Here is a 20773-nt window from a genome sequence, read left to right as displayed (position 1 = left end):
TAATTAAAATATTGTACAAGAAAGCTAATCAGTGCAGAGATTCAATGATAAAGAACAAAAAAAACGATAATTTATCCATTTTTCAATAAAGGATGGATTGCTACTTTCCTTTCTTTTCTTGTTAATTGTTGTAGGAAATAATTCTTAAAACATATGCTGGAAGTAACACCACGCTTAGATGAGAAGCTTTTCACAGCGAATGCGTGTTTTCCTCATGAAAGCTGAAGGAAAAAGCTTAGAAAAAACCCGGTTGCCGCTACCAGCCACTAGGCGTCTCCATCGCTGTTTGTGTGCAGAAATTGCATGCTTTTCATGATCGGAGCTGCTGAATTTTTCAAACGAAACGAATTGTGATGATACATTTCATTCGTTTCATTTGAATAGTTCAACAGCCCAGAGCATGATATTGTTAAGGTTTGGATTTATTGTAGGCAGCAACGAATAATATGAGTAGATTTATTTTTCTTTCCATTCAATCATTTGGTCGCATTTTATCAATTAAAAAAACAAATGATTATAAAAAAATCTTCATCTTTGGTGTTCATGCTGCCAATAGACCATGGGTCTCAACCTCATATTAACATGCGGTCTGCACAAGAAAGTATCAGCCAGTCAGAGGGCCGCAGTTTAAAGTATCAACCAGTTCGCGAGCCATTTCCCCGCATAATTTTGAGGTGCATGGCTTTATTAAATTTGCTTTTTCCCACCAATCGGTGCCAGTGTTCGTGGCCAGACGGGTGAAGACAATTGCAAAACTGGTTGCCACGCCGGGAATATGAAACTTTGTAGCTCCGTTGGCGATGATGGAGGCGCCAGGTAACCGGAACCTTTAGGGATTTGTAATCGTAATTTAAATCTAAATAACTGAAGGAGTTCCAAGTCCTTTATGAGACGAATATTGAAATTTTGGAAAATGTTTCTCCATTCAATTTTTCATAGCAAGTCTATCAGTGGGTATATACGAGGAAACTAAGAAACTTCGATGTTACACGATGAAAAAAAGAAAAGAACATCCCGACTTAATACAGATAGCAGTTCCTTTATTTCCTTTAAATCCTGACTCGTTCCTCACTGTTCGTCCTTAATCCTTGTGCTTGGAATTCCTGGCCTTTCCTCTTCTCCTTTCCTAAAATGAGCATGTCTTTGTCGCTTACACTCAGCCTTTTTGCAATGCCGCATTACATGTGTGCATATCAATAACATCTAAAAAAAAACACAGATAATGTACCGACGATCCTTTGGCACCATTACTCGGCCACTCGGCCTCTGGCATGTGAATGTGTGTGGTGTGGTTTATATATTTTACGTTTGTTTCCAATCCCTTTATGTTGCATGCTGCCGTACCCGCAGTGCACCAGCACACCTGGTGTGCACTGCAGAGTGAGGTTCAATATCCATTCCGTTTCGGTCAACCGGCCAGTCCAGTCCCAAAGTTCCGATGCTGCCTAGAGAAAGGTTTCCTGTTCCTGTTCACCCGGTAGCTGCACGGTTTGGACAGTGCTGGTCGTTGTGTTGGTGTTACCGTTGCTAATCGAGAACGTAACACTGTTACCACTGCCACGGTGCTGTAGCCGGCCATTGACCGGACTGGTCCCATTGCTAGCCCCAACCACACTACCACTTCCGGTGATGACGGTTATCGTTGTCGTGTCAATGTTGTTGTTGTTGTTGTTGCTCAATCCGGCCATTCCGCCCAGCCCGGCCGTCGAAGTGATCGTCCCTTGGGCGCTACTGTTGTAGTTCACGGATCCACGAGCCGGCGCAACCTGCAATGTGTTCGTTGGCATCGAATAGGTCATTTTGTACTGTGCGGCCCGCTGCGTACAGAGCCCATAGCTGCGTGTGCATGTGTGTGCGCGTGTGTGTGCAGAAAAGAGGAAAACCAAAAATCGTAAAGACAAATGCAAATAGATCGGATAGAGAGCGTGAAGCACTTTGAAATGTTGGCCAGCCTCTTGCCATCGACGTACGTACCTGGCCAGCAGCGAGAACAGATCCTTCCGGTACTGCATCGTGAGGATCGCGTACAGATACGGATTGGCGCACGAGTTGAGTGGATAGAAAAAGACAAGCAAGATCTTTGACTTGCTAACACCGATCAGCGGATAACCGGCGATGGCCGTCAACCCAAAGAACGCGATCGGTGCCCAGCAAGCAAAGTTAGTAAACACCAACAGCGCCATCTTCTTCGCCACCGTCATCTCTCCACTGTGTGCCGTACGGGCTGCGTTGCGCGTTTCCTTCCCCAGTGACAGATAGATCTGGGCGTAACAGATGACAATCACCACGAAACCAAACCCATTCACAACCAGCACCGTCAGCAGATAGGCGATATCCCAGCTATCGCGCGTTTCCATCGGTAGACAAATCGAAGTGGACGAATAGTTGCTGATTCCGAACAGTGGCATTGCGGCCATCGTGATCGCATACAGCCAACCGGTCAGCATAATGTACGTAGCGGCCGATAGCTTAATCCGTCGGTTCAGATAGATCGCATGCGTAATCGCAAACCACCGTTCGAGTGTCACGACCGTCAACGTAAACACCGACAGATGGCTGGCAAAGACGGTCAGGAAACCGGCCACCTTACACCCCACTCCGTACTGCCAATCGAACGCGTAGTTGAAATACTCGCCCATCGAATGCGCATCGATCGAAGCGATCAGCAGTAGATAGAGACCCATGCAGAGATCAGCAAATGCCAGATTGCAGATCAGGAACTTGGGCACCGTCAGTTCACTCCGGTTCGAGAACAGCACCACGACGACGGCCACATTACCGAACACGGCCAGCAGCACCACCACCCAGACTGAACCACGCAACCAGTGCGATCCCATCACGTCCTCGCACGGATTCAGTGCATCCGGCATCGGGTAACACTTGACATCGAAAGTCCTGCGAATGAAATGAAAACCCCCGTTACAGAAGATTCCATTGGGCCCGGGCCTTGCACCGTTGCACACGTACATCGGAGTCAGATTACCGCAAAGTGCCTCCATCGACGATATCTCGGCCACCTGATCGTGGAACACGCCCGGCTGTGGATTGTCCGAGTACAGCTCATCACCGCGGCCATCCAGCACCGTACCATCGCCATCACCGGGCACCGGTAGGCCCGTGATGGGCTGCAGATTATCGTCCACGATCTCACCCATATGCTTCTCGGACAAATCGATGCCCTTGCGTAGGGTTTCGGTCGGATGGCCAGCGTGACGATCGTCATCATCGTTGGCCGTCAACCGGAACCAGTTACGAAATTCCACCATGCGACGCTTACGAGTCCGTAGTCCCACCGAGCCCTGATCCAACGAGCCGGTGATCTCCGGTGGCGGTACTTCCGTGGTGCTGGTGCCCGTTGCCAGCGGCTCATGCTTGATGTGTGGCGTCGCGTATCCTTGGGCGATGCACTCTTCCTGTACTTCGTAGAACTTTTTCAGATTTTGTTCGTGCGCGTCCGGATCGTGACGGGCGGGGAATTTGAACGCGCAGCAGTGGAACGAGTGGGTGAGGAATGCGGTGCGCAGGTTCTGGAGAAAAATGAGGGAATGATATTGAATTACTACTGGAATGGAAAATCATCAGAAAACTATCCACGAAGGAAGAGACTAGCTTTTTATATGTTTTCTGTTCCATCTTCTATTTATTCGTTATAAAAAAAGGAACTTAAGTATTTTTCAACAGATTCGTTAAGGCAGGTTGAGCAAATACAGATGTTTATGAAGAGCAAAATAAACGAAATGATGCACAAAACAGTATAAAGTACATTTTTAATTTACGACAGTACTAAGTACATCTGAGAACGTCTTAGTGCGAACAGCTTGCTTGTTCAATTCTTTACATTATCGAGAGAAAATTTACTTGTGGGCGCCAGAACCACAAAAATCAATCAAATTATTATTCATCCAAGTCTAAGTACTTGTACAGCATCATCTTTAAGCATTTAATTTAACTCCATTGCGCCGAAAGTGATCGCCTGCACCTGGAGAGGCTTGGCAATAAAAGGAATGCGAACGACGCGAAAGTCGCAACATCATGGAACCCGTTTGGAGATGCCGGGGATTGAACCCGGGACTTCTCACATGCGAAGCGAGCGCTCTACCACTGAGCTACATCCCCGATCTGTCGAAATCAGCTCAGATACATCACAGCACGCACTAAGCTTTATCATTCTGATGATCATTTAGTTTTGAATCAAAAACCGCAATATTATTCCAATTATTGCAATGCTGTTAAATTATTTTTAAGAACTACTAAGAAAGTGTATACGATGCGTAGAAAATATGTTTTCAATCATTAAATACAGCTCTAACACAAAGGTGAGCATTTGAACCGTTGGTTATCTGTTTGAACCATTTCAATATAATCTTTTCGGCATTCGATATTTCGAACACGCTTCCTTATAAAGATCCAAAACCATCCACCAAACCAAATTCTCATTTTTTTCTTATTATAAATAGTTTGTTAACACTAGATATACCAGCATTTATGCTATACCTATTTCTACCAGAATTTACAAAAGCACCGGTACATAAAAAGTATGCTCTACTAGGCTTATAAGAAGTATTCTCTATAAGAAGCCATAAAGCCATAAAATCATTTCTGGAAAATAATCATTATTTTAGCAGGAATGTGCAATTGAAGCGCTCGACGGTTCAAAATGCCCGTCTGGTAGTTATAGTGTTAATAGCTTTAAAATTTGTTATTCTTCTCCACAACACAAATTGATCAGTAATAAGGCTTGAGTGTTAAACATAAGGCTCGTCCGTCCTTATATATGTTAAAAAAAGGCTTGAGTGAAGAAGAAATGAAAAAATCCAAATAAACATTTGAACATAAACAAGTTCATCAGCACAATTGATTGATCAAATAGTTTAATCAACTTTGACCCTCTTCCGCCATCTGAAAATTTCTCCCTTCACGGCTAAAAATACTGACGCAAAAATTGATTGGTTATGATCCATGATTAAATCTTCACAATGTTTAATCAAACTGTGCTTGGCTTAATCGACTGGGTTTTTTTTGCGTCGGTGAATGCACAAAGAATGCGCAGAAAGATAAATAATAGGATGAAATGGATTCGGGAAATTTAAATATAGCTCACAGTTCAGACAATACGAAATCCATCAAGGGTGTCAGCTTAAGATAAAAGTATCATTTACCCTGAAATTATACACTGAAGGAATGGTTTTGAGGGAGTGTGTGTTTTGTATGCGAAGCACCTCGAGCTCCGCCAGCCCCTCGGTGGGAAGCTCCTCGATGGCAGTTCCAGAAAGATCCCTACGATTGCAAAGTTTGTCGATTAGCACATTCCACTGCCGACCACGACGCGACGGGTTTCTGCTATCGCTAGCACACTCACAGCTCTCTAATGTTGCCAATTCCCACGAAGGCCAGTTTATGTACGTCTTTTAGTCGGAAGTTTTGCTTTAAGCTCCTTCGTCGGCAACGTGCGAGGTGGAGGGAAGAAAAGAGAAGATTAAGAATGTGTTAAGAATAATGCGTGGAGCCTTTGAAGCTCTACGCTCTAGGATGCGGGGGAGGGGGGTGAGTGGCTTACAGCTTTGCAATCTCTGATCCATGAAACGCTGAGCCATGAATCTGTGTCAGGGCATTGTTATCGAGAGTCCTGCAAACCGAGCATGAAAGAGAACAAAGTGAGTTTGTTTGAGAAAAACCGGAAGACGTAGACAGAAATGCTCACGACTCGACACGACTTACAACTCGTCAGTCTTCAGCTGTATGGATTTCTCGTAGATCTCGCGGATTTGATTACCATCGAAGTCACTTTACGAAGGCAGCAAGCAACAGTTGGCCGGAAATTACGATAAAAGAGAAAAACCATAAATCATTTTTTGTGAAAACACAGCGTTAAAGTATTTACAATCTACCGCTGGCGGCACTCCGACTGAGCTTTAAGCTGAACGCCATACTCAGAACGCCAAAGTGAATGCGGATGAGATGGGATGGGATGAAGCGAAGCGTTGGCAACACCGCAGTGAACAGTTAGACACCTATGGCGTTGATGATAATGTGAAAGCTGAGCAGGATGATAGTGAAAGATTAGACGGACAGAGATAGGTTGCTGGCCCTAAATTAGTAACAGAAAACCCACCGCTCCTCGGACGAACCCCGGCGAAGTGAACTCAATTAGGCATTGAAGCTGCTTCTCGGCGCTATGCTGCACCCTTAGTAACATTACATCCCTAAACACAACCACACACAGATAGTACGCAACACACATGCATGCAGTGAGTCCGATCAAGATGTGCCATCATGAAAGTTGTTTCAATGTTTCCACTTCTCCGTACGGGACATTGCATTACTCACACCATGTGCATAATTATGTGGTTGGACAGCACCCGCAAATCCGGCACCGCAAGCAGTCCGCTGTGTATAATCCGCCTATTCCAGATCGTTGCATAGGTTGTCCGACCGACCGTCCGACCGTCGTTGTACCGGGGAAAAACGAGAAAACGAACGAAATGGGACACATGTGATGAAGTTTATTAAGACCTGTAGTTTAATGAGTTCAATGTCCGCGATACGAAGCCAGGTGGTAATAAATCCAGCCTTGGTGTGATGCCACGATGTCTATCGGTAGTGACGGATAGTTCAACAGTCGCATCACAGTGGGCCGTGCTCGTCGCTGTGCTGAAATTGAAATTATTCCAATATTGGAATTCGGCGGAAAATTTGCTTTCCTGGCGTGATATTAAGCATGTCGGTTTGTTCCATGGAAATGTCAGGCCACGTGTGTTTCCAGTGATTTAGGAAGCGCTCCATGCTCGGCTTTCTTTATGCTTCGTTGCATGATGCACGATATTTGAAGTACAGAATATCTGTGAGGTGAAATATTTTCGTGTTTCAATTGAGAGCAGTTTCCTGTTATTTTTGGACGGTAGTAGGATTGCTATATTCTTGCAGAACAAAACAGCAATCCAATAGAAATGTTTTACCGGTGAGATGGGGCCGAATTCATTCCCAATAATACATTCCTTTTGTCCTCTTCCAAGAATTTACTGCAGTTATTTGCTCGATAACTAATTACTGCATACTGGGCAGTCCATTCTACACGTTTCCATCTTTACTCACGGAATGTTATTAATGTTTTCATTTGGATCCACGTGGAATGCAACGACCGCGAAGTTCACTGATGTGCCCATCAGTTAAACTCGCGACCCATTCTTACGGACAATAATATCGCGTCGAAAGAACGTTTTGCAGGACAGTAAAACATTTTATCTTCCGAGTTTCCACCATGGCAGCACGAATACCGTTCTCACGAAACCCCCCCGAACAATACTTACAATGTCTTCAACTTGGTGGAGATGCCCTCAAACACGTCCGCCGGAAGGAATTCTAGCTTCGGTGCGTGCGCGATGTAGAGTGTCCGTAGGTGGCGCAACTTGGCGAAGGCCGCCGGTTCGATGCGGTGGAACTCCTTCAAGTAGATGAGCAGCAGATCCTGCAGCGTGTCCGCGTACACTGTCAGCGCGTTGGTTCGCAACCGTTTGATGCCCACCTTCTCCAGTATCAACCGTTGCATGCTGGTCAGCTTCTGGGGTACGCGCACGATCGAATGGCCAAGACACCGGCACTGCACCTCACCTAACGCTTCCTCCGTGGAGTTCCAACAACGGCACTGGCCACGCTTTAGCGCTGTCACGGACACACCGGTGGCCGCTTCCGAGCCTTCGGGTAGTAACTCCGCCAGCGGAGCACCCCCATGGGTAATGGTCGCATTCCCATCCAGCTGCCAAGATTGATTGGTGGCCCCAGCTCCAGCTCCAGCACCAGCATCGTACACTGGCACCGGCGACTGACGATATTCGGCGTTCATCGTAGTAACGCCTGTTGCACCTTGCTCCGTTGCTGCGCGACCATTCACCACCACCACCATCACCACCAGCAACACCGCACACACACTCAACACTAAACCAAATTGTCTCCTTGCGTTTCGTCCCGAGCTTACTGTCATTATTTGTTAAGAGCTTTGCGAACGGATTCACATCGACTGGGATGCCAGCACTGACCGGGCGAACCGGGTTGTTATCTTTCCCCGTTTATCTCTTAGGCGCCGTGTCGTCAATCAGGATTTCTTTTGACAGTCCAGATCGAGTTTCGCCGACACGTAGCCCTCACGTGATTTCGTTCTCAAACACCGTCAATGGGAGGCTAGACGGCCGGAAAGGGTGCGCATACTTTTTGTCAGCAGTCCTGGCGACCTCCAGCTTGATTGTCATAATTTTGTTTCACGCCGTTCGCCGGTCCGTCCCAATCTTTCGCGTACCTCAACCTCAATCACCAGAATCACGCCAGCACGATCGCGAGACACTCATTTACCACCTTGGCATAAATCTGCTCCAGCTTTGAACGATAAAGCGAACTGTTAGGGTTTTGTATTATAATCAACGAAACATCGTTATTTCGAGAGTTACAAAGATGTTTATTGAATCTCGTTAATTTGATAAACAATAAGTTTTAAGGAACTGTCAACGAAATAGAAAATATTTTCTCTGTGATTCTATTAAAGCTTTTGTTGTCGCAGACCAACAATTTAATTAACTGACTGAAAAGTAATGAAGCACAATACGGGAAAGTTTCTCATAAATAGCGTAATACAATACGACCTCTTTTCACCTACTTATTCGAGAATTAACGATTCAACAGTGTTGACAACCTAATGTTTTCCGGGAATTGTCTAGCGATTCTAAAAGAATCTCCTGTATCCAATGCCTTAATAGAAAACTGCTTATTCCTTCTGCTACACATTTATTGCTTTATCCTGCTGCTAAGAAGGTTGTTTTGTTTTACAAAAAAGACGCCCCGAAAGGAAGCTTAATACTAGATCCTTCGCATACCTACGCAGCGGCTTAGTTTATGCACAGGTGTTAGCCAAACTAATGGTCTGTCATGTCGACCCAGCAGAAAGGATTTCTTCCCTCTAACTCCCACTAACTGTAACATATGGCCCAACACACAAAAAGCTTATTTCGTGGGTATCTTCTGCTATTCCAAGACAAACTGTGGCAAAGGGGGTGCGACATCGTCGCTAAAGCAGAACGAACGGTTCGTGCGAAGATAAACGTGACACGTGCAATGCGTGGTGAATCGTAAATTCGATTGACCTACTAATGTCGGCGTCCAAAGTGATGGTGGAGCCAGCCACCCCATGGCACGATAAGTATGTCTTGCGTCAATAAATACTCAATAACCCTAGGAAAAAACATAAAACAATTCGTTATCTTCGAGCACGGCGTGTATCGAGCCTTCGCATCGAACCCGAGTTATCGTTTTACAGCGTCTGGCAGCATCTTCTTTGATAATGGGCGGCTCACGATAATCGCACAGACTGCAAACTTTAGCTGTAGGCGTTTGTATCCCGATCGCTTCGACTTATGCAGGTGAAACGAAGGTAATGAATCGCACGTGAATTCTAGTGTCACTTACTTTTAAAGAGCATCAAACATCTGGTCATCTTTATAAACAAACAAAGGTATTCAAATTGTTCCAAAGGGGGCATGGACAAGCTGTGAAACGGAAACCACATCAATCCCGACGATAAAGGTCTCGTTGCTGCTATCTAAGTTGAAAGGGACAGCCTAATTTTATGCTTTCCCAAAAGGTAATTGAGAACTTATTTTCAACCACAGGTACACCGCACGGTATGCTCTCATATTCAGCAGTCTTGAAGATATTTGATCAGGAATGAAAAGGCAAATGGAGTGGAGCCGTCCATTCACTATCTGCAAAAGGTATTCTTCTTTGTTGCTCGGTTAACGTTCTACGTTCCTTCGTTCGCTTTGGCTTTAGCATTCAGTTTGCCAAGCAAACGATAAAAAATAACATTACCGAAAAAAGGGACTGGGTAGAAACATTCCCATCCCGCTGAGTCAACAGCAAATATTTTCACTTCGTTTTTCCAGAGGTCCGTGAAGAAAAGCCATAAAAAATACATTTAATTAAGTCAGTTGTTGTACTGTTTTTCGAGGTGGTTTGATCTCTGTTACGTACGTAAAAATTGTGCCCCACGTTCACGTAATTTGAGCTGAATTTGAGTTAATGAGCTGAAACCTCACATAGTATCGAAATTACATCGATTATTTAATGTGATAGATTCGCTGAATTTCTCCTACGAATTAACGTTCTATCGATAATGCCGTGTGCACAATGATGTGTGAGTTTCACGAATTTCGCAAACGTTGGAAAAAAAGTTTTCTAGAAAGCTAGGCGAGAGCAAAATGCAAAATATGAATACCAGGAACACCGCTTGTGTGTGTCACATGTAAAGTGGTTCATTAGTCAGCTTGGACGCAAGGAACGAAAGTTGTTGATTGTGGCTCAAACAGCCATAGTTGTGATGGAAGCTGGGTGTCGTTTCATCTTTTATGATCTGTAACATATGCGACCTATGTTATTTACGATACACAGCGCATCCACTCAACTGGAAAGGGTGTTTACGGTTATCCAAGGGTATTATTTGTTTTCTCCATACGACTACATACGTCAAATGCAGTACAATATACGAGGAGTGATGGGGTGTCAACTAGGCTATCAGTAAAGATAATCCTCCGCATTCATTTGTAAACTTATATCTCAATGGCATAATCGTGTGGATCATAAATATCATAAGGAAGAGGAAGGATATTCAAACCGTTAGTTGCATGGTTACGATGAACCTGCTTTTCCAAAGAACTAAAACTTGTTTTCTTAACAAGTAAACATTCTGGAACACTTTAAAGTTTACTGAGTGTCCCACTTCACTCTTAACAGCGTACTTGCTTTTGGTGTTTAAAATGCGTCCCGCACTGCTGTTCGCAATGTGTTCTTCATTGCACCGCATGGAACGAAAGTAGTAGACTAAGTACTCGACTTACTACTAATTGCGGAGCTTTTGGCCTCTCTTACGATGAACTGTGATAGAGGACACTTGTTGCATAACGGAACGTTCCTTGCAGCAGCATTACTGCAGTACTTATCTTCACTTTCCCACCCATCCGAGAACAGCTGCAGCCAAGATGGAAACTTTTCCAGTTCACCAGCGCCACTCCAGCGCCCGCACATGAAAGGCGCAAAAAAGCCAAAGGCATTCGCACGTTTAACGCGCACTCCTCAAGTGTCGAATCGCTGCCATAAAATTAGATCATGATCGCACGATCCACGCAAACAAACATTCAACCAACGTCTGAGATTTGTTTACCTTCGTTCCACGCCCGGAGGACATAATGCGTCCACCTACCCGCTTGATCCTTACCACCTCCTCCTTCCCAAAAAGGCCCCCTCTCCCTCCGTCGGTTGGGGGAAGACCAACCGTCGTCGTCGTCGTTGTCGGACACAACTCGCTCGCCGATTCCACTGGACCGGCACAAGGCAACCCCCGTTCGACCAAAATGGAGCTCTATTCACTGGCGATCGTCGATGGGGCGCACAGGCGCACGGGCGCTTGGCGCGATGGCCATTGCGGAATCGCGGGACAATGATAGACTAACAGACTTCACCAGTTCGCCAGTATTAAACATACACGAGAAAATCAATTCATTGACATGGGAAATTAACACCGCGGTGGTAATTTTTCCTTCTGAATTAACACACACATATACACACGGGCACAAGAGCACAAGCAGCAGCAGAAAGATGGGTGCGATGGTACCGGTTAACTCGTTGTCACCACACATCCACACATGCTGGTCACATCTCTGGGGCCATGATGGTCACCACGATAAGGGCGCTAGGCCGTAGGGAGGCTGCGAGCAAATGCATCCTCTGCAGCATCGCCCTCTTCGATGATTTCGGCGCCAGCGCCTTGAACGCGCTGCGCTGCACCTACGAAGAGCGATTAAGTAGGCTGAGCCTTGAAGAAGAATTTCAAACTACCGGCTGTCCTCTTGTCCGTCCGACTCTAATTTTGCAGCACGGACCATTAACTCACTTCACTAATTAAAACCACCTCCAATTGAACGGGTGGCCCAGCTAGGCTGAGCTCGGTGTGGGCTCAGCTTGATAAAGGCAATTAACACCAATGTGAAACCGAATACCCGCACGGTCTGTCCACCGGAACAGCTGCGGAACGCGCGCCCGTCGAAGGCAAACGACAACAGTTTTAGCTTGCAGCCAGCTCCGTGTTATCACATGCCACGGCGGCGTTACACACCAGTACCACCACCAGCACCACCACCACCACCGTCACGACCGTAGAGCGATCCCGGAAAAGTGCGTCCGAGCGGGTCGCCGTATCTGCCACCGACTGCGGACGATGCTGACGGCCAGCGACCATCTTACCTCCAACATTCGAGAGATCACCATGATGCCATGAGCCTGTGCGTTCATTCCATGCGCTCGTAACATTCATCCGGCTCGCTCGGCTAGTAGGTTCATTGGCACCACCGGATGTTGATGTTGCTCTCGTCAGCACCGCCGAGAGGGTGGCACCATGGTGAAACATTGTTTTCCCGCTTTTTAGCCACCTCCCACGGGAGGAAAATGGCATTTGTGAAATGATATTTTTGCGAAAAGAAATTCTTAAAAGTTTGCCATTCCGTGCCATGAAAGCGAAAAGCGATGTTTCACAAGTCAGCTTATTGCTTAACAACGCACTACCGGTCAGAACATGCAATCCGATTATTGATTTCGCGGGAAGTGTTTTTAGTGTCGCTTGTCGCAATCGCTAAACACATGCAGGCGCAGTGTGATAAGAAAGTGTCTTATTGACCGCGAAGAATATTTTCCGGTAAACAGCAGCTCGGTCTTTGAGCAGCTTGTACTAGCTACCAGTCAGTTTACAGCACTAGACGAACCAAGGCTTATGATATTTACATTACAAGACGTAGGAAAATGTTGTTTACACAAACCTCGAAGCATGTGGCGAAGGAAATTGGTTTTTATTTTCAATAGAGGCAAAACAGAGCATTGATGCGAAGCAGTGCAGTGATAGGTTTCATTTCATTGTCATTTCATTCACGTCTTTAACAAATTGCCTAACCATCGACTACCTTCTGCAAATCAGCAGATTAGTCAGTAGCGAATGATGACTCCGAGACACTGTTTACTATCTTCAAGGATCAACATCTGGTACACTCATTGCAACCTTGGAAAATCGGAACATCAACAAATCTTCGTCATTGGTTTCAGGCAACATCGATAATTAATTATAATTCTGGACGGTTGGCTTCTAGAAAGCTTCCACACGCCATTCACAAAGAAGACGTGAATCACGGACACCACCACCTCCGGACCATGGCAAGGTCCGGCTGAAACACGATCCGGTTTGAACCGGTAGGCGGCTCGCTCGAATCAATTAACGAAATGTTTGTCTCATTTTCTCCTGCTCCCTCCCACAACCACCTGTTTATCCCCACGGTTCCCCCCACAAAATAAGCCCAGAGGCGAACACACACCGACGATGCGCTCGTGCAAACAGTTGCATAAAAGATGCTAATTCTCGCATTTAGACAGCAGTTGCCCTCCAAAAATCGCAATAGGTGGCTCGGCTGATCGGCTGATCTGGTACAGCTGGTTCCAAAAGCGTTCAACAATCTGCTCCAGACGGATTCTCCAACAAAGCAACAGGCCCCCTTTGATACTGAAAACACTCCACGCCAATGGGCTTCCTGGTGAGCAAATGAACAGCGAATTGGAGTCGATTTTAGGGGCTCGAACTATCGGCAGTAGATTTGGAACGGTCAGCACAGGATGCTCGCCTCATCCTGGTAGCGAACCGGAATGAACCTTATCCACCACAGAACGAGATCGGCATTCGATACCGAGGACCGAACGGCCTGTGCGTGCTCGGCTAGCTAGACGAATGGACATTGCCATGGCTGCCATCGTGCATGGGACACCCCCGGGCCATTCATTGTGGAAAACTTTCACCTCACCAGTTTCCGCACCAGCGAATCCCTTCAATTTTCACTCGCATCCTACCGAGAACCACTTGTTGCACCGAGGCAGCGAGGCAGCCAAGCCGCAATAAAAAACACAAATGTATTGTTCACCTGTGTAGCGTTGGTAGTGTTGGTTGTTGAAGGTTAAATAAGACCCGTCCCGTCATCCGGGGAATGCATTTTCCATCAGCACCAAGCTCTGTATGTGGTTGCACCCCGGCTGGTGTACATACAGCAGCATTCTCTGTCGGGGAGCAAGAATTCTAGCAAAATACACTCTCCATTACTGCCAACACGGACACAGCCCTGAGAGAACCTGCTGGGTAGGAAAATTCCGCGAATATTTTATACCAGTATATGGTCCCTGGCCACATTGGTCTGTAACCGCATCTCCAGAACGCAAGAAAAGAAAAGAACGCCTCAAATAAAACATCTGGAATGGGTTTTGTGGAGTAAATCATTTCCTGCGTAAACATCCAGCGTGCTCCACAGTGAGGCTCACATTTCGTGATTTCTCCGACGACCGCTTCATTCAGCCAGCCCCGGCCACCCTCCAGCCAACGCCAAATGAAGGTAAACATGACTCACAGGCAAACATCGTGGCAGCAGGAATAACGGAATCAAACAGAGAAAACAAAAAGCGGGAAAAGCGCGCTCCTCGGCCTAGGGAAGTAAATAACCGCACGGTCGTGGCGGCGGCTAATCAAGTCGGGCATCAGTTCTAAACAGCCTTTACGAGCGGCAACAGCAGCAGATTGGCGTGAAATTAACAGTCTGTGGATTGTGCATACATACCATTTGGCTGATGGCAGAATAAATAAACCGTGGGCCACTGGTTGGTGGTTGATGATATTAACCTTCGAACCGATGCACCGCATCACCGCATCATTCCATTGTGCGGACGGACTGAAGTTTCTCATTGAACGATCATAAACGGTTTGACGAGCTGATCCGGTTAGAAAAATAATTAATTTCCACTGAAACAAGCTCTATATTTGCATCAATATAGACATAAACGTCGAACGAACTACAGGTTAATCTAATATGCATGGATAGAACGTACTGGGAATGTTATTTAATCTTTCCACCAACTCAAGTCCAAGCGTGGCATATCCGGTGAACTGCACACAACCGGTCGGTTACCATCGTCCGGCACACTGAACGCATCCGGCAGCACGTACATCCGGTGCGTCTCACCTGCGTTCGCACATATCAGTGACGCCACCGTGGTACGCTGTATTTCCCGTAGCTGTGCCTGCGTAAAGTGACCCGGATTCGTATCCGGACCGTTACTATAGAAATACCGGTCACCGTGCTGGAACCGGGCAAATTGATCGCTAATAATTTCAGCGAACGTTTCACCGACCACACCACCTTCGATCGGTGGTTCCAGTATGGCGCCCACGTACAGATCCACATCGTCGACGCTGGCATACAGTGAGGCCAACGTTGGGCCATGATTCGGGCCAAACTCGGCAAAATCATGCAACGCTGGGCGACCGGTCAGTCGACGGTAATCGTTGTACGGTCGTAGCGCATGATCCCGACCACGCTGGATGTTAATGGAAGCGAGATCCTTCCCGTGGCTGGTACCAGGGACCACGTCCAGAAACCGTGTCACGCTTGTCGAAAACCGATCGTCCACGGCTTGCATCGGTTGGCGTTGCATCGAGTGGAACAGTTCATCGTAGAAGGTGCGCTCACGGAACCGCGTTGGATCCAGAAAGGTGTGCCAAGTTTCCACCGAACGGCCCTTCAAGCTGTAACACAAACGTCATGAGATAACAACCGAAAGAAATTAAGAGATCGAAAGAATGGATGTTACTTACTCCAGCTTAGAGGGCACCGTTGAATGGCCAAACCGGAACGCCGCCACCGTAAACTCACTCGAAACGGAAGGATTCACATCCGGCCGGTAGTGGGAGGTGTATCCCAGATCGCCACCCGACGGATGCAGCTTGTAAGCCGACGCAAACCGATGGCCAACGATTTTCGGAAGGTACTCCGCCCAAACTATGTGCTGCAGCTGTGCGATCACGATCCTTCGCGTTTCCTTAAAAATCGTCTCATCATTCCAGTGCGGATTAAGTCGCTCGAACTGACGCGCGATACGATTGTGTTCACGCAGGAACAGCGTGTGTACGGCCACGAGCGTAATCAGCTGGTTCGATCGAACGTCACCCGTTTTGAAACACAGCTCAGCCCATTTCTCGCACGATCCTTCCTTTCGATCGAGAGGTAGTAGCTCGTTGTGGTAGCGACGATGCTTAATCGATTTCAAGCGACCACCCTCGTGTGATCTTAGTTCGTGCGCTTCCTGCTTTGAGTTTCCGTAAATGGGCGATCCGTCGATAAAGTGGCTCACACTGGACAGCTGCCGGGCGTACTTGCTGTCACACTCGTCCATCGGTGCCACGGCCGTACGGGTAAAGTGCAGACAGTGCACACCGTGCTGTGAGTAGAAATCGTCCCCTTGCCGTACCGCTATCGGCATACAACCGAACGAAGCGTTCTTTAACCTGGCCGATCCGTCCGCCGTGCAGCATTTCCGCGTCCCAGGCAGTGCCTGATTGCGGGAGAAATCGTGTGCCAGGAATTGGCCAAACTGCATCAACAGCACATTGTGCCGCGAGTGTGGTTCATATAGATCCGTGAACAGCGTGCTGGAAAGCTCTCGGGCCGATGGAAGGAAGCGGCCAGTGATGGATTTCATCCGTGGAGCCCAAACACCATCATCGTACAGGGGAGCCAGTACCCGTTCCATCGGGTACCCAACCGATCCCCAGCGGCTCCGTCCAGGTTCGATGTTATTGCAGCGACCATCAAACGAGCGATACCGGGAGTGTGGCTTCTCACACGGTGGTCCCACCAAACACCGTTTCGATCGTCGAATATCCAGTGGCGTCGTACCGTTGCTCCTGTTTCGGAAAACAAAATCCAAAGAATATGCATTGAAACTCACCCACAAATGGCAACGGGTTTTCCTGAAAGATATTTACAACTTTTGCAAGGCTTGTAGAGTGAGCACATCGTGCAATCCTTGCCACAGCACCGCCTTCGGAACCGCATCATGACCGGGAGTTCCGTGAAACGGTTCTGCAGGCGGCGATTTGTTACGCAGATCTTGTTCGCCGTTCATCCGCAAACGATTTAACTTTCGCATCGCTACCTCCTGCGCTTTCTGTAAAACTTCCTCTTCGATGGTGTGTGGTGGTGGTTCCAGCTCGACCGTAGGAAGAGTGGCTTCACCGTCGACCAGCGCGTTGCAACAGATACCAGCAAAGTTGTCTTCATCCAGCTGACACCGACGCCAGTGTGCTTGTTGCCAACGACGCTCCGGTGGAGCCCTCAGCACTGACGGCCGGGATAGATACTCTACGATGGCCATTCGGTCGACAAATGGACACTGCAGCAGTGGAACACAGATGCTTTTATCCGGACATTGCGGTGCTGGAACGAGTATTAAATTGCGAATCAATCTCGCTGCACATTTAAGGATTTCAAATGGTAAAGCCCTCGAAATCCTTTTCCAATCCTTCGTGCTCGTGGTCGTGGACTAACTTGATTACCTCTCGCGCTCAGTGAGGCACCAGATGAGGCTCACAAATTGAAGCATTTAAACGTACAAACACCGAGAAACTGTAATCACCAGCAGCGATTGGCACAAACGTTCATTGAACTGCATAGTAATGAGGGTAGAGCTAGCAGAACCTCACAAACACCTCGTCACGGGACCAAATCCGCAAAGCCCAGTATATTACGCCCAAGGGCGAATACTTTTGTGCCGTTCGTTCGCTCGTCTCTCGCTTACCTTCGCCCGCTGCGCTAGACAATTCATCAGGCTGAGTGACGTTGATTGTTACAATTTCCCTGACACCGAACAGGAGCAGTAAAGTGGCCAAAAGTAATGGTAATCCAACGAATGTCACAGCTGTACGGTAGGACATTTTTGATTCAATTACACCGGTTGTGGCCTGCGACAAGACCACCGCCGTTTCAGCTTAACACAGACTACCGACTGCCAAGGGACGTGGTGCCAGGATTGCCACCTGGTAAGGCCAGTCAACGCCATCTCTTGTCATGCTGGACAAACGCTAGTCTGCGTACGGTCGTTTCCGGGACCCGGCAGTAGCAGCAGCAGCAGCAGCAGATTGTCAACCGTCGGTCAGTCAGTCAGTTTTTTGCTGGTTCCGGTCGGAGCAGTTCAACGATCACCGCTGGCAAGGAAGCATCGCATCTGCTTCACGTCCTTTTCGTCCGTTCACCAGTCAGTCAGAATGCCTCCCATAAAGAGGATAAGTGTTTTAGCGTTGATTTTAACTAGTATCGTAGTCGTACTGGCAGAGCTGGAAAGTGTGGAACATTCTTCCCCGGGCTGTGCTTCTCCCCACCACCAGTGCCTTCCACGGGTACTCTGTGCGCAAAGTGAACCACGTGGAAAACGAGAGGTGGTAACCTTTTGCACGGCACTTGATGGCGTGGAAGGAATTTGCTGTCGCCCGTTGGCTCAAGAGGCATCCGCACGAGTGAAGCGCTCGCTGTTGCACCAAATTCCCGATCAGCTGCTAACGAATGCCGTCCGCGAAGGTCATCGGGTGTACGCACGGAAGATGGTAAAAATGGAAAAGAATCACAGTGAAAGGAAGCCACAGATGGCTGAAGCATCGCTTGTGCATCGATTCCACGGTTCACCATTTACGCGCCGTGACCAGGACGCCGTCCAGGATCAGCATGAAGCGTATGAGGATGTCTTTGTCGTGCGCTCGCTGATCGAGGCACTGAACCTAACCAAAGAAGCGCCAGAGCTACAAGATGGCATCGATGTCGATGAAGGGAAAAAGCTTCACAAACGGTGCATTCCACCGAAACATTGCGATCCCTCGGCCAGATACCGTTCCATCGATGGTAGCTGCAACAATCCGATTCCGGAGCGTAGCAGCTGGGGTGCCGCAGGACATCCTTTCGAACGATTGCTACCACCGGCTTACGAAGATGGCGTCTGGGCTCCACGATTGCACTCGGCTGTCACTGGGAGGCTGCTGCCAAACGCCAGAGATATCTCGGTGGCCGTCTTTCCGGACAACGATCGTCCGGATCCAAAGTTTAATCTGCTGCTGATGCAATTTGGTCAGTTCATGTCACACGATTTTACTCGCAGTGCCAGCGTTCGAAATGGTAAGCACAGCGTCAGACAGCAGGCGATCGGTGATAACTATTCCAGAACTTTTTCTGATTTTGCACAGGAGACGAAGAGATACAATGCTGCTTGCCAGATCATTCGGGACCGGTACACCGGGAAGGGGCTCATTTTGCCTGTCTGCCCATCACGGTCAGCCCAAACGATCCGTTCTACTCCAAGTTCGGTATACGGTGTCTCAACTTTGTACGCCTTGCGTTGGCCAGGGAAGGAAAGTGTAAGCTGGGGTATGGTAAGCAGCTGAACAGGATCACCCATTTCATCGATGGCTCAACGGTGTACGGATCGGATCCGGAAACGGCCGCTTCGCTGCGTACGTTCAACGGTGGTCGACTGCAAAGTGTCTTTCCGTCCGGTGAGGAGCTACTACCGTTCGAGAACCGTCGCGGTGCCTGTGAACCATGGGCCAGCGCCTGTTTCCGGGCCGGTGATGATCGTTCGAATCAAATCATCTCGCTCACCGAGGTGCATGTGCTGTTTTTACGGGAACATAATCGTATCGCCAGTCAGTTGGCAGAGATCAACCGGCATTGGGATGATGAGCGGCTGTATCAGGAGACACGCCGTATCGTGATTGCAGAAATTCAGAAAATATTCTACAACGATTACCTTCCGGCGATCGTTGGGCATCACACGGCACGGCAGTATGGGTTGCTGGATAATACCGAGCATGGCCACACGGCACTTTACAGTCCCGATGTGAAACCGTTGGTTCTCAACGAGCTCACTGGAGCTGCCTTCCGTTTTGGGCATTCCACCGTCGATGGAGCATTCCTGTAGGTTTAGTCAAAGTCAACCGAGCGACGGAACACAATGGAGATAACTCATCTTTCCTATTTATTTCCACAGAATCCAACATCGTCATCGTCGCTCGGAACTGGTACCAATACAGGATGTATTTCTTGATCCCTCGCGGTTGCTGGAGCGTTCCTTTTTCGATGATCTACTGTTCTCGCTGATCGATCAGCCTCAGCAGCAGGTGGACGATTCGATCACACACGGTTTAACGAGACTATTGTTTGCTGGACACCATCCCTTCGGATCCGATCTGGCCTCCCTAAACATCCAGCGCGGTCGGGATCATGCGCTCCGTCCGTATAACGATTACCGGGAATGGGCCGGTTTGCCGCGCATCACAAGTTTCGAACAGTTCGGAGCGGTCGGCGAAAGATTGGCCAGCGTTTATGATTCACCGGACGATGTGGATCTGTGGGTCGGTGGGCTGCTGGAACCACCGGCACGTGGTGGTGCACTGATCGGTCCCACGTTTGCCAGCATCCTTAGCGAACAGTTTGCTCGGCTCAAGTATGGTGATCGCTATTACTACACGAACGGTCCGCAGCACAATCCCGGGTTCTTTACGGTAGATCAACTGCGGGAGATTGGCAAGGCATCGCTCGCCACCGTTATTTGTGGCAACATCGATCATCCGGAAGGGTTTTCCGTTCCACAAAATGTGTTTCTCCATCCGAGCGAACACAAAAATCCACCCGTACCGTGCCGATCGTTGCCAGCGATCGAGTTGAGCGCCTGGAGTGGCCATTAGTGTACGTGGTTCAGTGAGATTTGTTTTGTTATGAAATGTTGTCTTTTAATAAGTTTATGTTAGCGATTGTTGGAAACATTTCTATGTTTGTTAAAATAAAGCATCGTGTCGAAATATCGGCAACGCCAAGACATCGATCGGCATTTTTTT

The 20773-nt window shown here is 47.9% G+C and overlaps 3 protein-coding genes and 1 non-coding gene across 5 annotated transcripts; 1 reads left to right on the top strand and 3 right to left on the bottom strand.

The window, feature by feature from the left end:
* Positions 1-1326: 1326 nt before the first annotated feature.
* Positions 1327-12233, bottom strand: LOC126581206 (thyrotropin receptor). 2 transcript variants are annotated; one of them, XM_050244708.1, is made up of 10 exons: positions 12152-12233; positions 7308-8367; positions 6328-6402; positions 5719-5784; positions 5558-5626; positions 5360-5434; positions 5160-5277; positions 2968-3527; positions 1975-2895; positions 1327-1836 (listed from the first exon to the last, which is right to left on the bottom strand). In XM_050244708.1, the coding sequence occupies exons 2-10, from the start codon at positions 7976-7978 to the stop codon at positions 1446-1448; spliced, it is 2946 nt and encodes a 981-aa protein (XP_050100665.1). In that variant the 5' UTR covers positions 7979-8367; positions 12152-12233; the 3' UTR covers positions 1327-1445. The 2 variants fall into 2 exon arrangements, with proteins under 2 accessions (XP_050100665.1, XP_050100664.1); XM_050244707.1 differs by having other exon boundaries at positions 11930-12207.
* Trnaa-cgc (transfer RNA alanine (anticodon CGC)) lies at positions 4045-4116 on the bottom strand. Its single transcript has one exon. It is a non-coding gene; the product is annotated as a tRNA-Ala (tRNA).
* A 2710-nt stretch (positions 12234-14943) lies between the features above and the next one.
* LOC126569046 (chorion peroxidase-like) lies at positions 14944-17935 on the bottom strand. The gene is made up of 4 exons (XM_050225847.1): positions 17692-17935; positions 16880-17330; positions 15710-16798; positions 14944-15640 (listed from the first exon to the last, which is right to left on the bottom strand). Exons 1-4 carry the CDS (start codon positions 17825-17827, stop codon positions 14956-14958), a joined length of 2361 nt encoding a protein of 786 aa, XP_050081804.1. The 5' UTR covers positions 17828-17935; the 3' UTR covers positions 14944-14955.
* Positions 17843-20754, top strand: LOC126569047 (chorion peroxidase). Its single transcript, XM_050225848.1, has 3 exons — positions 17843-19055; positions 19124-19853; positions 19927-20754. The coding sequence occupies exons 1-3, from the start codon at positions 18158-18160 to the stop codon at positions 20621-20623; spliced, it is 2325 nt and encodes a 774-aa protein (XP_050081805.1). The 5' UTR covers positions 17843-18157; the 3' UTR covers positions 20624-20754.
* The last annotated feature ends 19 nt before the right edge of the window (positions 20755-20773 follow it).

The sequence above is a fragment of the Anopheles aquasalis genome, chromosome 2 (genome assembly GCF_943734665.1).
Source record: "Anopheles aquasalis chromosome 2, idAnoAquaMG_Q_19, whole genome shotgun sequence".
In the NCBI taxonomy this organism is placed as follows: domain Eukaryota; kingdom Metazoa; phylum Arthropoda; class Insecta; order Diptera; family Culicidae; genus Anopheles; species Anopheles aquasalis.
This window is presented reverse-complemented; position numbering and strand designations above follow the sequence as displayed.